An 18,086-nucleotide genomic window follows, 5' to 3' on the forward strand; every position below is an offset into this window, starting at 1 on the left:
GTCTTATAGCATATTCTTTAAGTCCTGTAGGTCATAAGGTAGGGTCTCCATGGATCAGACTTATTTTCCAGCACATGCACAAAGATGCTTGTTTGGATTCAACATCATAAACTTATGTCTTCCTCAATCCATTCTTAAACTATTTTTGCAGTATGGCAGGTTATATAATGCTTCTAAATGAGGCCACTGCCACCAGGAATTACCATTTCCATGAAGGGCTGTACTTGGTCAGCAATAATTTTTAGATAGGTGGTATGTGTGTCAAAGTAACATCCACATGAATGGCAGGACGCAAGGCTTTCCAGCAGAACATTGCGCACAGCATCACACTTCCTCCACTGACTTGCCTTCTTTCCATCTTGCATCCTGGTGCAATTTCCTTTCCATAAAAGGAAGGACATGCACCTGACACATGTTAGGGCACATGCACCTGGCCATCCACATCATGTAAAAGAAACTGCGATTCATCAGACCTGCATTCTCATGTGCACATTTTAGGTGCTTTTTGCAGTAAACACAGTTCAGCATCGGCACTCTGACCGGTCCGTGCCTTTTTTTCTTTTCTTTTTTTAACCAGAATCAGCAATTTGAGATTTAGTAGCTTTTCTATTGGATCAGACTACACAGGTCAGCCTTCATTCCCCTTGACCCTGTTGCTGATTCACCCTTGGACCATTTTTAATAATTGGACATTTGGTAACATATCCCACCCACTTCCAGGTGCCAATTTAACAAGATAATCACTGTTATTCACTTTACCTTTCAGTTGTCATATTATTATGCTTGATCGGTTTAAGAGCAAGTGTAGGACTCGCTCTCTTTCTTTCTCTCTACCCCTCCTTCTCTTTCTCTTTATACAAAAAAAATTAATTTAAACTCTAACCTAATTTTGGATGAATCGTGTAATAGTGTACTCCCATTTCTCAAAACAAAAAACAAATTATTTTAGATGTTAGACCTCATTTTAGACAAAGCGTGTAATAACGAAACCGCTTTTACGAACCAATGAAGCGAGGATGCGGTCGTCATAGCAACCCATGATCACCCTATGAACGCGCCATTATTTAAGACATTATTAACCTATATCACAGAGATACCAATTATATATATTTGCACCCGTAACCAGACACCGCTTTAGGCCATACCGCATCGTGCTCTGTGGTTTTCGTATGCGGTTTGGACGAAGCCCCGCGCGCGCGCCCCGCCGCTCTTGACTCTCCCACGCCTTCTCGTGTCACTTCCGGTTCAGCAACACGGCTAGCTCCTCGCGTCTCAAATTCGCCTCCCACACCTGCCCTTCTCGCATTAGGAAGCCAACTTTTGCTAGCGATGAAGTAAATGTATTGATATATTTTTGCCTCGTTTTTGCTCTTTCCTTTCTTTTTTTATCTTCAGAAGCAACCAAGGAAACAGGTCGAGGACGCGTCGGCAAACCGAGACGCGATAAATATGCTAAAAGACAGCTCGGCTACCCTGATTTCATCCCTTTCCTTATTTTGACATCGAATCCTTAAAGAAAATATCGAAGACGGGCGCGTAAAAAGAGAGAGAGCTGGAAGATTTTGCTTAAAGTAGATCTGCATGCGATAGCTCTGGATCAGGTGCCCCCGGCGACAAGAAGATGCAGCCTGCAAGCAAGCTCCTGAGTCTCACCCTGCTCGTGCTGATGGGAACAGAACTCACTCAAGTAGGTTTATAAACGCCATTTTCTTTCTCCCCTTCCAGCTAGCACAGCCTAATTGTTCTGACGTGAAATAATGCACATTTGCCACTGCACATCTCAAATCATAAATGGGTAGAATTGCGTTTTTTGATTTTAACCTGCAGCAGTTATGATGGTAAGCCTATTTCAGAGCAGTAATCATCTCCGCCTGACACACTACACACATGCACTATTTACACTAAATATTTACATATTTACACAGTTAACAAAAATCCCTAGTGCTGAATGAGCACCAAAGATTTTAAATTAACTCGGAGACACATGACACATTAACTATGAATTCACAGTTCATACAGGACATATTAATGCACTGTGTGTGTGTGTGTGTGGAGGTATGATGCTAGCATAAAGGGCGATTCCTTTCATATAAATTTATTTCCTTTTTAAATTTGTTCAGGAGAGGAACCCACACAATGTTTTACAATGTATGAAAATGGTGATGCTTGTTGGAACAGTCTTTACTCACACAATAAGAAATAATATGATCAATAATCTCCTTGCTTATATAAAGTTGTAAATATTCACTGCCATGCCTGGTCTCAGTGGGTCTACACTCCCCTTAACTCCAAAAACGACATTTGTGTCCCAGATTGCATTTTTACTTTTGGTCAGAGACACTATCACATCAATATTTCCCAACTCAAAGCGAGACTAGAAATGTCCAAATATTCATTTAAACACATCTTCTTAGCACCCAGGTTACAGGTATTTTGAATAGGTGTATTGAATTGTAAAGTTATAACCTTTATAATTCAGTACTAAAAGAGTAAAAAAAAAAAAAAAACAATTAAAGCAGGAAATAGGTATTATACCCTGTACCGCATCAAAACCCCCGTGGGCACACAGACTAGTCCTGAGATCATCTGTATAAGTCATTAAAACTCAACACTTACTAAGAGCACTGTAGATAATCTTTACAAAAATAAGTAATTACTATTTACTTTGTGAAGATGCCCTATACATGACTTTTGTATGATCACTTTAGAATAAGGCTTGAAATTTGTCCTTGACATGTCTGGGGTGATAAGATTTTTTTGGGGCTTTAATGGATTCTGATGTCCCCAATAGGTCTCTAGTTTGTGCAGTCCTCTCTGTGTGAAATTAATTCAATGTCAAAAATGTATGTGGAGCCAGATGGTTAAGGTTACATTAAAAAATTAACTCAGAATGAAGGTATGCAATATAAGGTATAATGTGCATGATTGTAATGCCGCCTATCAAATAATAAACAAACAAACAAGCAAATGCACTCAATCATTTAATGATTGGTCAAACAGTAAATTATAGAGACATTGTAGAAAATGAAATAGAGATGAAAGGCACCACTGAAGACTTTTTTTGTGACTCAGTACTACAGTATGTAAATTGGGGCAGGAGATGTGATGGTGACATCTGAAGTCTCATCTTCTGTAACCACTCAAAAATACCATGTTGTCAAATTGAAACTAGGAAAACTGACAATCAAAAATCACTGGTTAGAAGTTACCCCTTGGTTTACCAGACTCTTCATTTCTCACCTAAACACTAACTTGGTTACATTTCCGTTCCATCAATTATCAGCTTGTAAAAAGAACTAGGAAAAGAAAAAGTGGGTTAACCTAATAATCATGTGCTAATCAAATACACCCAGATCCCTGGTGTGGTAATGAGGCAAACTGCTGAAACGCTAATCAGCAGAGGTCACTAGTTTAAAACTATTAGGAAACTTGCACTGCCCCCTGTTGGCTAATTTATATCTCGTACTGACACTCTTTACCATTATCAGTTGGTAATAAATGAGCGTTTGTCAACGACCTAAGACGGACTATAGAAAAATAAATACGATTAAACTACAATGATCAATATAGGAAATAGTTTTTCCTAGTGTTTAATTTTCCTTTTTAATTATTGTTCTATTTTGTCATTAATGTGCTGCAAGACTCATCTTTACCTTTTAATACTTGTGGTCGGAATAAAACAAATTCAGAAAACGATTTACTAATAAAAGCATCAAAATGATTTAATTCTCGAGCTGAATTTTAACCTTTATCTGAAACATGCGGATGTAGGAACGTACAAAATACCAGATGATTAGAAGTATTACCTTAGATGTTATGTGTAATACATGGAAAAATACACGGATAGTCGGACGGCCTCATGAATATTTAATAAGCTGCGCGGTGGGCGTGGACAGCGGACCAATGAGAAGCTGAGCTGAGTCTCCGCAGTTCTCGTTATTCGAACAGAGAAGGCGAGCTGAGCGGACAGCCATCAGCATCCCCGAGCAGCGAGCATCCACACACACAGACACACACACACACACCGCAGGCTTTAGAGTCAAGGAAAAGATCAGCGGTCATGTCGGAAGCGGCTCTGTCCCCATCCGGGGTTCAAATGCACCACCAAACTTTGACAGGCAGCACCGGGGTGCAGATTCGTGCCGCGCTGGAGCGCGTAGAATGAAGGATTTGGAGAGGAAGAAAGGCGCGCAAAGATGTCGTTGCCCTTGCTGAAGATCGGCGTTGTGCTCAGCACCATGGCCATGATCACTAACTGGATGTCGCAGACTCTGCCCTCGCTAGTGGGCCTGAACTCCACCAGGCTGATGGCGGCTCCGCCTGCGGGAGCGGACCGTAGCACGGCTGTGAGTTACCGACCTTTACATCACGCTCCACACATCTGAGAGCAGGACACTAATGAAATACAACCACTAGAGCGTGTGTGCACTCATTGTAGAAATACCATATTTCGGAACAGGGATCAAGTTTTTACTTCATATAGCTAATTAAATGTAATTAATTGAGTGTGAAACTTGAATTGATCTTTTTTCTAATTATTTTGTTGCTTAAACCCCATCTTTTCGTTCTTTTATATTTATTTAGATGCTATGGTATACGCTTGGTGTATCACTGAAGGTCGTGTCAACACACAATTTCTGTCTGAGTATATCTGGAGTATATCTACACCAATTATGCATACATTTTTTTAAAACATGTGCAGTGATAATTAAGTAAGATCTCCTCACTTGCTATCATTGCTGGATATTATGCCTCATTGGATCTCAAATTCTAATTATGGTGTTTAAATGCGTAAGTGCACTTCTACAGAATGAAATAATCAAGAACAGGCATGTTCAACACGTGAACTGAATGAATCGCATGATGAGCTGTCTCAAGTTCCATTTCTGTCTCGCAACAATATGATTGGTTTCCTTTAAAAAGAGAAAAGCCTTAATTATGTGGAGAGTACAATTGCTGTTTTCTGCCTATTAGTGTGTGAGTGGAAATTGATGGGCGGAGAACTTCTCTCAGATGTCTGCCTAAATGCGCCTTTCCTTCTAAAGTCAGCACGAATGTGTTTTTTCAAAGGAATGTGGCTTCCTTTAAAGGTTCATTTAAATGCATTATTACTGGAAAACTCTAGGATTTTTTTTTAAAAAGAGTTTTACATTTAACTGTGTGGCTTTAAAAATATTTATAACATAATTGTATTCAATAAATGGAGGACAAATGTACTAAACTAGCTGCACCTTTGGTTTGACACAATTTTCCTGTAATAGTGATTTAATACGTAAGATGTGATACTGTAGATCACAGTTTCTTTGTTGCAGAAATCCAGACGACTATTTCACATGAGCATCATGCAGGCAATTTTTAGATCATAGCACTCTTTTTGAAAAAAAGCTGATTATAAATTAACACATCGTATGCGCTGGGTATGTGTGAGAGCCCTTCATTTATACATGCAGCTCCCTGGGGGGAAAAACGTGTTCAGCTTGTGTGAATGTGTCATCAGTTGAACATGGCACAAGCCCAACTTGATGACATAAGCGAAGCATCTTACTGTGTTCTTGGTAGGAGCAGATCAGTGCGGGGAAACAAAATGATGTAAAGATAATTAAGATTTGCAGTGAATCAATTGTATCTCTAAAATGCACCTATTTCCTGTGTTCTCTTTTAAAGAATAAATTTAGGGATCAGGCACAGATTCTCTGGAGTCCCTCTCACTGACCTCGTTTGTCTGTCTGTCTGCTTGTTGTCCAGGTGCTGCCTGCGAACCCGGAGGAGTCGTGGCAGGTGTACAGCTCAGCACAGGACAGTGAGGGCAGGTGTGTGTGCACCGTGGTGGCTCCACAGCAGACCATGTGTTCGCGGGATGCCAGGACTAAGCAGTTGAGACAGCTCCTTGAAAAAGTAACCTTTATGTCCATAATCAGTATATCACCCATACAAGCACACATACACTAGATCTTATTGCGCAAATGTATCTTTAAATGACCTTCTAGTACTTGGCTATTATGTAAAGCACTGTAAATATTTTTGATGAGAACTGCAGACTTGGCACTGCTCCCGGATACAAAATGCTCCCCTGATGTTTTAGGTCTATAGTCATTTTTCCATCTGTTTCCACCATTCCACCAGGTACAGAACATGACCCAGTCGATTCAGACTCTGGATGAGAGGACACAGAAAGATCTGCAGTATGTTCATCGAATGGAGGTGCAGCTGCGTGGCCTGGAGACTAAATTCAAACAGGTGGAGGAGAACCACAAGCAAAATATTGCTAAGCAATACAAGGTATGACAAGATATTGTGTTCATCCATCCATTCTTCGAGGTATATTGATTTCATTTTTAGGCTGACAGCTATCTGCATTTTCACAGTCTTTGATTTTCCCTGCTTTAAATTACTTTATTGCTAGATAACTTTGATTAATGATCTTAAGATTAATTGGTTTCTGATAGGAAAAAAAGTCAAGCAGGAACAAAAAAAAATGTTTAGCTTCACCAGTTTCCTGGAGCAAAAATATAAAATGCAGCCTTGATAATTAATCTGCATGAAAGGCTTGCTCATTTGTATTCAAATGTCATCATGATCCCGAAACCTTAACCTTTTTTTTATTCTGCATGTACAGAGCTTGTACAAGTGTGGTATTTTAGATACCAAATAAATTTAATAGAGTAAATTATGGAAAAAATAGGCACTTCTTCTAAGAAGTCCTCTGTGTCCTCCATAGTGCCTAATGAATCTTTAATGAGACTTTAATCCTCTTTAAATATTAGCGTTATTTATAGCTTCGCTGGCTATGTTTGATGTAGCAATTATTTTTATTAATTACCGCAGTCATTATCACAATTATTTGCACAGTTGCACTGCGATTCCTGTTGTGTGTATTTGCATGCTGCATCTTTCACCCATTTTTATGTTGATGTGTTGTCTTGTGATTACACCTGTATCTGGGTATAGTCTGTGTTTATGTTTCAGACAGGCTAGTGAGTTAGCTATTCAACAGTTTCTCATTTTCTCGCTTGCAGGGCTAAAACTATGAATTATGAATATCAAAGCTGCAGAGACTGAAGAGCAAGTTCAATCCCATTGTAATCCTGAGCTGGTCTACTGAATCTTTGCACCATTTAGTTTATTTTAAGCCAATAAGCACTTTTAAAGCTCTCATGTTGCGCTCTTTCTGTGCATGCCATTGTAGAAGCATTCCATTACTAGATATTTATTTATGTTATGGTGAATTTCTTCCGTGTCTTTCCTCATTCAGGTTTGTTAATGCACATTTTGTTACCAAGGGAACAAAGTAACGAGTAAACAATGTTGTATGTGATGCAAAGCATGTAATCACTTAAAACATTGCATTTTAAACATTGAAAAATAAAGGAGTTTTGCCAATTATTCTTTGTGTACTGAGGAGTTGTTTTATGATCCTTTTCGATATGTCATATCCCACATCTGCATTAGGCACACATTTCACTTAGGATAGGTTAGACAGACAGGGCATGTTAGGGCCAGATAGGTGTTTGGACAGGACCGTTGCACACATGCCTACTGAACCAAGCCTATTTTAACCTTACAGGCCATAAAAGCGAAAATGGAGGAACTTAGGCCAATGATACCAGTGTTGGAGGAATACAAGGCCGATGCAAAATTGGTATTGCAGTTTAAAGAGGAGGTCAAGAATCTGACGTCAGTGCTAAGCGAGCTGCAGGAGGAGATCGGAGCCTTTGACTACGAGGAGCTCCACAGCAGGGTGTCAAATCTTGAGGAGAGGCTTCGTGCATGCATGCAAAAATTAGGTAGGCTGAGTTTGAGCACTAACATCAACACCCTCTCGTTAAACCCACATTAGTGAGATATATAATCTGTTGGGCCCACATTAGCCAGATATATTTACACAGTAAGATTTAAATGAGCTTTTAAACACACGAAGACACACAAACATTTAGAGATCAGTATACCTACAGTTTATTTACGTGGATAAGATGGAGTATAATTAATGAGCAAAGTACATACAGGTAAGTTTAAATGCTTTTAAAACTTGATAGCAAACAGTAGTTACAGTAAGATTTCAGAGACATATGGCATTATTTAACATGACATACATAAAGTGCAGAAGACAAAATAAAAAAAGTTATTTTTATAATGCATAAGTATTATCATTCTGAAGCTCAGACAGTTTTTGCCATGACCATGAGTGATGGAGCTGTTGTTTGACCCCTAGCATGAACTGCTACAGCATGAGTCTTCCATAATGAATAAATCAAGGATTTTTGGATGTATAACCTTAATACAGTTGGGGGAAGAAGAGTTTAGATGGTGTTATTAAACACAGACAGAACTTTATGCAAACTGCCCTATGAGTATGGGCTTCATTTAAAAGCAGGACACTTTCACAAAAGCACAAAGAAAAAAAAATTATGTCATAATAAATCATTAAAAGATTTCTGGAGACATAACTTTAATGCAGCTGGCGAGGGTTGATCAGATGTTACTGTTAAACACAGGCAGAGCCTTCATTTCCGCAAACTGCTCTGGGAATATGGGATTTGTGTACAAGCAAGCAGGGCATTTTTACTGGATTCCAAAAAAAAAAAAAAAACAATGTCATAATGAATGAAGAAAGGATTTCTGGGGACATAACCTTAATGCAGTTGAGGACAGGATGGATCAGATGGTGCACTAGAACATGGGCATGTCCTCCAGTTAAGACAAACTCTTCTGAGAATACAAGCTTCATTTAAAAGGATTTTTTAAAAAGAATTATAAAGGGATATATATCTTAACTGGAACTATACAGTTTATTTCTAAGATTTTTTTTTTGCATAAGTTCAGAGCAGAAGGCAGGTTGAGATATGACTGTAGCATTTAAAATCCAGAGTGGGCTGCTGGCGTGTCTTCTTCTGGGTCAAAAGCTACATCAAGTGGTAAAGATAATCATCTTTAAATAGAGACAGGATTTAAAGAGTGACAGACTATTACTCTAGCTTTAGTACATTCTGCCTGTAGGAAGTGATTATGGTTCATTAATCTAAGCAAATGTTAATCATTGCCTGTTCTCCTAAAACTATTGCCTGAGGTGTAACCATAATGCGAAGCATATTGCTGCAAACTGACATTATATCAGCACCACCTTGGTAGTTATTTGCTTGCATTTTTATTATTTACACTCTTACATGATTTTAGTTATCAGTACATATTGGCCCATAAGGTTCCTATATAACATAATTAAAAAACACTGCGGTAACACTCTCGGTAGGAAATAATGCCACCCTCTTTTTCCTTATCATTTAAAATGTTATTCCTGAAGAGTTCCTTTAAAATACAGTCTACCTGTCTGACCCATATACAGTAGTAGTATACAGTATAAACAAGTGATTTTACAGGGCAGTATCATTCAAGTTTTAAAAGGAAATCTTTTTTACAACACATTACCGAACAGTTACATCGACATGCTTGCTGATTAAGTGTAGTATTTTTTGATCTATTGTTTTAATGGTTGTATTTAGTTAAATGTGCTCTGAAATCTTAAAAGCAAAGCTGTTCATAATTCTCATTTGTACCACATAAGCTTATTAGCCAACATTTGCGCATCAGATGCCTTCAAAATAATTGCCCATCTGTGACGAATATCTTACCGTTAGAGGATTGCTGGAAAATGGGTCACGTTTGCAAAAGTAGCCCCCTCCCCCAATCATACATAGATTATGGGATTGCACTTGGTCGATAATTGCAGATTGCTGGTGCACATTGTAGAGTGGTACAGTTTATGCTAAATGTATGATGTAAATTTTACTATATTTCATAATAATGTATAAGTTATTGCAACTCGCAGTACACTACAGTTGATTTTGTTTAGTAAATGTCTTTATACCTATATGGAAAAAAAGAACAAAAAACTAAAATCACAAAATATATAAAACATATCTAAAAATGTATAAAATGTATACAGTTCACTGGTCTGAATCGCTGGCAATCAGAGCTTATTTAAGCCAAGCTATACAGATAATGTTTCACTTATGAGCACAGAATTGCTGCAGAGCAAAAGTGGTGAAAGAGCTAAAAATGATGGTTTGGTAAGAGAATACTGTGTCTGGTGCTCCCTAAGGATGTCATATGAGGAGAGAGAAATAATGACAAGTGGAGTTTATTTTCAGCCATGGAAGGATGGCTGAAACCACTAGTGAAACAAAGAATCCGATCCTGACACTAGCTTAAGGGTGTGCATTCTAGATGTGTGTGTGTGCGTGCGCGCGCGCGCGTGTGTGTGCGTGTGTGTGTGTGTGCGCGCGCGCGCGCTCGCGCGCGTGTGTGTGTGCACGTGTGTGTGTGAGGGAGAGGTTGAGAGAGAGATAATATTCCACATTCTATTTCACACATAATTGTCTTACTCATATCATCTAGAGTAATTTTATTCATTATTTACAGCATGTGGAAAACTAACAGGAATAAGTGACCCAGTTACAATTAAAACATCTGGCTCAAGATATGGATCATGGATGACTGATCCACTTGCCCCTGATGGTGACACCAGGGTAAGTAAAAAAACAAACAAAAAAACATTCTTTGTAAATTTTTCAAAGGAAGAATAAAGAGTATAAAGCAGAAACTGAATTGCATTATCATTGAACATTGTGCCCTTGACTTACAGCTGATGCATGATGCTGCAGTTTTAGGTTTAAATGCCCCCCTTTTTTTTCTTTTGCACCTTATCAGCATTCTTGTTTATTCCAACAGTATATATTCCTTTGAACATTCCAGGGCTGGGCCTATTTTTCTAAAGCTCATTTAGATGCAAATTCTAAGTATAAATCTCAACAGATATCATTAACTCGCGGCAGCATCATTTCCAGTACCCAAATGAGCACCTGTGTCAGTGCTCCACACGTACTGCTGTTTCCTGTTAGTTTATATGTTTATTAATATGTATTCTATGAATAGACCTTCCCCTTCCTAGGGTGTTTTTGCCTGGGCTTTTTAGTGTACTCTCTTTTTGAAACATTTTGCAATTTGAACATGGACTACTCTTGTCAAATATGACTACGGTGCTAAAGAATTAATCTTAGGCTTTTTCATATATTAATAAATTATTTCAAAGCAAATAGCCTGGGGTGAGCCTGCAGGTATTTTAACTCCTCTAAGAGTAAGATCTAATAGAAAATGTCAGTTTTAACTGACTGATGAAGGGTCAGACTGTCGCTCATCAACTTAAAAGCCAAAACCCTTAAAACAGCGGGTAAAATCGTGTGGTCTGCTTGGAATGCATGTGGTGACTGAGGACAGCTCCACTTGACCATGAAGATGGCCTTGGACTCTGCTCATGCAGGCAGGTGTGTGACTGCAGTTACTCAATAGTACCTGAGTCTCCAACAATGAAAGTGGACTTAAAGACCTTTCTCATTATAGCAAACTTTCAGCCTTAGAGCACACAGATATACCAGGGACTGATACTGTATACAGTCAGGATATCATCCAAATGAGAAAGAGTTCCTTGTTTACTCTGGTTCCTCTCAATGTTTCTTCCTATAGTCATCCCAGAAGTTTTTCCTCGCTACTATCGCCCTCGGCTTGCTCATCAGGGACAAAACAATAGTTACAGTATAGTGTAGTTTAGATTTTTATCAATACACATTCTAATTTGCTTACAAAAGTTTTAATTTCTCAAAATAAAATTAATTGAATTGAAATAAAAGAACACATATCTTAATCTATGGTTAATTATCGTATTAGGTTACTAAATTACTGTAGGATTTTGTAAATTCGCTAATAATATTTTGAGTACATGGTTCATCCATACATTTATTCATTCATCTTCAGTAACCACTTTATCCTGGTCAGAGTAGCAGTGGATCTGGAACCTATCCCAGGAAACCTGGGCACTCATCGGTATTGATTCCAGTTTCTTTGTGCATTAAATATATTGCATATTGAATTGCATACATTCTTAACAAACCTACATCACTTTAAAAATTACCAACCGACTTCTATTATCTGGCTTCGTTAAAGAAACAGTGGACTTGCAAATGCAATTTCAAGCCAATATAGCATTTGCCTAAAGGGAATCTAGATCTCAGTAAGTGGTTGTACACTATACGGCCAGAAGTGAATCCCTAAGCCCCATATCCAGACCTACTATGAACTTTTTTTTGGCACACATTTGGAGGTACAGGATTGTCTAGTGTGATTGTAGCGTTAAGATTTAGAAGTCTTAATTAAACTAAGGAGCCTAAACATGTTCCAGCATGATACAGTAGTTCCCCAGTGCACAAGCTGAGCTCCTGGAAGATATGGTTTGCCAAGTTTGGTGTAGACTTGAGTGGCCTGCACAGAGTCAAACCCACTGGGCACCTTTGGGATGATCTTGAAATCATGTCAGGCCTATGAACTTCAGACCTGACCCGACTAATGCTCTTGTGGCTGAATGAGCACAAATCCCCACAGCAGCACCTTTCCAGAAGGATGGATTCTGCAGTATAAGGAGAATATGGAATGGGATGTTCAAAAAGCAAATATGAATGTGATAATCCAGTGTACAGAAAGTTTTGGCAATATGCAAGTATGTTATATATAATAACCCAATGTAGAAAAAAATAAGAATAAGTTAATGTGAAATCACATTTCAAACAAATCACATGTTTCTTCCATGTTATAATCTAATGATATAGATATTGCATACATATATGTATAAATCTATCAAATTTACAATAATCTTTATACATTATGCAATGCATATGTTTATTTGATTTGTTCCGGGTAGCATGGGAGCATTTTTTAGTATTTATGTTTGATAATTATCTATGTAGTGTGATTCTTAGTGTGACATATTGACACACCTACTGTTTTTTCACTGTCAGGTTTATTACATGGACGGGTACCATAACAACCGCTTTGTACGCGAGTATCCATCCATGGCGGAGTTCATGAACTCAGATAACTTCACCTCACATCGGCTCCCGCACCCTTGGTCTGGCACAGGCCAGGTGGTCTATAATGGCTCTATTTACTTCAACAAGTTCCAGAGCCACACTATCATCAAGTTTGACTTCAAGACGTCCATGATCAGTAAGTCCAGCCAGCTGGATTATGCTGGCTTCAACAACCGCTACCACTACTCATGGGGTGGCCATTCCGATATTGATCTGATGGTGGATGAGGGAGGACTTTGGGCAGTGTACGCCACCAATCAGAATGCAGGGAACATCGTCATCAGCAAGTTAAACCCAGTTACATTGCAGGTCATCAAGAGCTGGACCACTAACCACCCGAAAAGGAGTGCTGGTGAGGCTTTTATGATCTGCGGGACTCTCTATGTAACAAACGGCTACTCTGGGGGAACAAAGGTCTATTATGCCTTCCATACCAACTCCTCCACCTATGAGTATATCGACATCCCTTTCCAGAACAAGTATTCACATATCTCTATGTTGGACTACAACCCAAAGGACAGAGCACTGTATGCTTGGAACAATGGACACCAGGTGCTGTACAATGTAACTCTGTATCACCTTATCCGCTCTGAGTAGACCCTGTCTGAGTGACCTTCTTAAGCCACGTGAAATGTAGATCAGAAGAAGTCCTGAACAGTAGAAAAATAACCAGTGATTGTTCAATAAAACAAGACATCAAAATATATTCAAAGTAATATTAGGCAATGATATAAACAGCTGCCAAAAGGTTATGCCTTTCTTTTTTAATATTTGGACTCAGAGGTCACACTTTCTTTGATTGTGTTCTGAATTTTGTATCACAGAGTACTTGTACAGCTTTGTCTATGAATATGAAATTAAGCATCCTATTGGCAGAGAGAGAGGAAGTATGGTGCAGAAAGGAAGACGTTACTGTTTATTTACACAATCATAGCCTTTGTATCAAAAGCAATCGATAACCTTTTAACGCCAACTAAAGATATGAAGGCACTGACTGTTGGAGGAACCCTGTTTAATAAACAATATTGTTGTGGTTGTATGTACCGTTCTGATTTTCCCAAGTTTTGCATGGACGTTTGATAGCACTGAGGTTCACATGGATGTATGTATTTCTCAGTAATATGGCACATGTATTCGAAAAGGAGAGTAGATTAGCAATGGGTTTACATTATTTGCTGTGTTTTATTTGTCTACTTTTCATTGACGTTACCGTGCATCTGAAATCTTTTGTGTCCATAGAAGTTAAAAGTTTTTATTTGGTAGTTTGGAATGTAACATAAAAAAAAGGAATCTATCAAAATAATATCTATGTCAGCAAAAAAAAATATATATATTACAATAGAATGTATCAATAATGTATTTAAGAGATAGCAGTCTATACTTTGATTGTATTTCAAAATTGACTTCACATATCAACTGTCTTCGTAGTTTAGAAGAGATTGATGGTGGCATCTAAAACTGTTGCGCTTGCATATGTGTTGTATCTGCAATGTGATTGATATTAATAAAAGTGGTCTTTATTTTACATGTGCATTGTCATGGATAGGAAAAAAAGCAATATTGGCAAAATGTATACCTACAGTAGCACAAAAAAAAAAAAAATCTGTTTAAACAAATGCTGGGGAAAAAGATATATATAAATATATATATATATATATATATATATATATATATAAATATATATATATATATATATAAATATAAATAATATCTCCAATTTAACTAACTAGACTAAATTTGACTTACTAGACAAACTATCTTTAAAGATCTTAATCTAAATTTAAAGTGATCACCAAAATCCCAGTGAATGTATAGATTAGCCTGATGAAAAAAAAAAATAACATAAATAATTTTTTTCCAACAACTGTGCCAGAATGTGATGACCTCATCTGTTAGACCACGGGGAAACAGCTGATCAGGAAACAGACCCAGGCTGTTCCGTGTAAGACAAAGTGGCTCATTAGCCATGTGCGGTACCCTAAAGGCGAAATAAAATTGAATTGTCTAGGCTTTCTTGGCTACTGCAAAAGTGAACATCAATTTGTACCTGTGACACACAGAAGCAAAAGTGAGCAGATTAAACCTCGGATTTAAATGTTTTTTTTCTTCTCTTTTTAACCAAAGAATCGGCAGCAAAAGTGTGGGTTCAGCAAGGTTTCGGATATTACCTGTCTATATAGTTTTTTCGACATCTAGAGAAAACAAGGGTTACCGAAGCATTTAATCATTTAATTTTCTTCGTTTCAGAAGTGAAGAGTACATCATTTCCTGACAAAAAAAAAGCTTTTGTAAAAATGTATTTTGCGAACGTTTCACGTTCCAACAACACCTAAATATAACTATAACTAAAACCATACTTTAAACAGAAAAAAATTGCAGTATGTAAGCCTTTGCTGCTTTCTAAATAAGGTTTTAATTGAAATATGAGGTGGGTCGTAGCTTTAGCCCTCAGTGGTGTAGTCTTAAAAGTATTAAAATAAAATGTGAAATGTAGTATTTTAACGATATTCTCATATTGTTAAAATAATGACAATCAATATAATAGGAATAATGTGTTATTTTATGAATTGCTTTACAACAATCAATAGTTAATATAAAGCCCTTTATTCTCCAAAACCTGCTCGATCCGGCTGGGCATAGAGTCAAAAAGATTAGATTGCTTCCTGAAGAACACATGCAGAAGAAGGTTTCTCTACTGCTACTGCCTTCTTTATCCCAGCAGTTTTCTATTGGTTTGGGTCAGAAAATGACCTAAGCCATAGCTCCAGAAGTTGAATAGCATTGTCACATAGCCAGATTTTTTTTCAGTTAATGACCACAACTCTTCCGCCAGACAGGCTAGCGCCAATTAGTGAAATGGCCTGTTTGGTGCAAAGGGAGAAGTTTAATACATGTCATGTTTTATCTTTATACTTTTGGCTGCCACTGTACATCACTGCAAAATTTCAATCAGGAGTGAATTTTTATTCTTTATCTTTGAAGTGACCTTTCAGAAATAGTTTTAAGTCTTACCATTAGAATGCTTCAAATAACATCCTCACAGCAACCTCCGTGTAGAAATAGTTACCTTCTTAGATGCATTTTATTTAGACAGTCAGGCTCTAATTACTTTGCTTTAAACTTTATTTTTAAAAATGGGACCAATGTAAAGGATTCCAGTGGATACAGAGGAGTACCACACCCCAATAAGGGTACAATACACATCCTTGTTTTTTTTGTTTAAAACTGGGTAATGGGAAGCCGTACATGGTTTTAAAGAGAGTGATCAGGACTAAGAGACCAGTAAACTGAACAATAAAAATGTTTTTTTTTTTTTTTAAATGAATAGTAATGCAATTCGGAAGGAATTTATTTATTCATTTATTTAGTCATTCATCTTAATGCAACCACTTTTTCCTGCCAGGGTTATGGCATTTGGTGAATACACCCTAATCACTGGGCACCATGTACACATTCATTCACACCTAGGGTGCAATTTAGAGTAATCAGTCCCACTCTGTGCAGTGATTTTTCTTTTTTTTTTCATTGATGCTGGGGAGTTGGTTAGTAAGAAACTGGAAATCCCAGAAGAAACCCCAACAAGGACAGCATGCCAAATTCACATTCAATAAGCATCATAAGCTCGGGATCTTGCGGCACTTTGGCAGAGATGACACCATCAACAAATTCTTTGGTTAATATACAGTATACATTCAATGTGTTCAAATAAAGTTTTTCCAAGCATGCTCTCTGCTAATGTCGCTTCTGAGCACCAGCTACTGCAGCTTTTAAGAGTTATTACAAGTGTAGCCAGTTATTTATTCTTTCATTCACAGAGCCAGTCACGAAAGTGACTAGAGTGTTTCCTTCTATCAGGTACCCTAATATCAGCAAACAGGAACTGTTACAATACAAGGCTCCGGCTTACATTTTAAAGATGGTCACTTACTGTTAGCCTTTATGAACCAAAGAAGGTGATTAATTATAGTAATCTGTCTGGTATTTTGTGCTCATGCCTGTGCTACACCATGAGACATAAGCACAAAGCGCAAGTGACCACCCGCTGAACTTATTCTAAGCGATAAAAGCCCTATGCACCTATTTAGCAAATCAGACATGCAATTTTTAACACTAAAATAGGGGTTGCAACAACAGAAACATTAGGAAATCTGCCCCATAATCATTACTTAATAGGTGCAGATGGTGTTCTGACCACAAAACCGGAGCCAATAAGTCATTATATTCCCAGGAGGTGAAATTTATTACTGTGAAAAAATGCTTGTAGATTATATAATCAGCGCCTTTATTCATCCACTCCCTGACCTTTTAAATGATAACAACAGGACTGATATTTAATATGAGTAATCTCTGAAATGTCCAGTCGGGCTGAAAATGTTCTTATGTTCTGTCAAGCTCATCAGGCAGAGAAAAAAACCACAGCTGCTCACTTACAGTATGTGTTGTACAGCTGTGTATGTCGAAAGCTGGGTTATTTTAGTCAAATCTGGTTGCATGCCAGTAAGTGAAGGATGCAAGATACAGTATAGATGCACTGTAAAGTCATCAGAAACTAAGACAGCGGTTTGTTGTCCCTGTAGACATCCTAAATGTCCATTTATCTTTTATACTTGGGCAGCATGCTCTGCCGTTTCCACCCTACATCCCAACCCCCACCCCTCTCTACATCCTCTTGCTCTATTCCCATATGAATGGATTTGCTTTTAACTACTGCTTCAAATGCATTTTCCTAGCATGTTCTGGGCATATCATATGTTTGCTTCTAAAGCTTACAAAGAATGCTATGGTGTGTGTTTTCACATGTGCTCATATTTATTTACTTAATCAGATGCAATTCACTTTTACAACACATCACGTTTTATAGTAACCTTTCTAAAGCTTAGTAATGCTTCAATATTCACTGCCTTCTATTTTGACATCAAATATATTAGATATTTAGTTTATGCTTTTTTTTCTCCCAATGAGAGACATTAAAATTGTGTTTAAAGCAAACATTTTCTTAACAAAAAATATAATCAGCTTACATTTTATATCACCATCATTTTAGTGCATAATGGTTTTACACTTCAGATGTTGCAAACCACAATAAGTACCTTTTTGAGTCTGGCACTTACAGTACACCTGAGGCAAAACTTTACCCACTGCTAATGAATATATAAGGTTTAAATCTAATTGCTG

General features: G+C 37.7%; 1 protein-coding gene across 2 annotated transcripts; it reads left to right on the forward strand.

Moving 5' to 3' along the window:
- The first annotated feature begins 1,220 nt into the window (after nt 1-1,220).
- olfm1a (olfactomedin 1a) lies at nt 1,221-14,436 on the forward strand. 2 transcript variants are annotated; one of them, XM_053481246.1, is made up of 6 exons: nt 1,221-1,687; nt 5,746-5,895; nt 6,124-6,279; nt 7,565-7,784; nt 10,414-10,520; nt 12,840-14,436. In XM_053481246.1, exons 1-6 carry the CDS (start codon nt 1,622-1,624, stop codon nt 13,506-13,508), a joined length of 1,368 nt encoding a protein of 455 aa, XP_053337221.1. In that variant the 5' UTR covers nt 1,221-1,621; the 3' UTR covers nt 13,509-14,436. The 2 variants fall into 2 exon arrangements, with proteins under 2 accessions (XP_053337221.1, XP_053337220.1); XM_053481245.1 differs by lacking the exon at nt 1,221-1,687 and adding an exon at nt 3,960-4,346.
- Nucleotides 14,437-18,086: the final 3,650 nt, after the last annotated feature.

This window comes from Clarias gariepinus, chromosome 21 (assembly GCF_024256425.1).
Source record: "Clarias gariepinus isolate MV-2021 ecotype Netherlands chromosome 21, CGAR_prim_01v2, whole genome shotgun sequence".
In the NCBI taxonomy this organism is placed as follows: Eukaryota; Metazoa; Chordata; class Actinopteri; order Siluriformes; family Clariidae; genus Clarias; species Clarias gariepinus.

Bases quoted from the DNA above. Each gene is read 5' to 3' on its own strand.
- olfm1a (XM_053481245.1), top strand. From the start codon at position 4,197: ATGTCGTTGCCCTTGCTGAAGATCGGCGTTGTGCTCAGCACCATGGCC. The intron at 6,280-7,564 runs GTATGACAAGAT...TTAACCTTACAG, and splicing joins ATATTGCTAAGCAATACAAG to GCCATAAAAGCGAAAATGGA. The intron at 7,785-10,413 runs GTAGGCTGAGTT...CATTATTTACAG, and splicing joins TGCATGCATGCAAAAATTAG to CATGTGGAAAACTAACAGGA.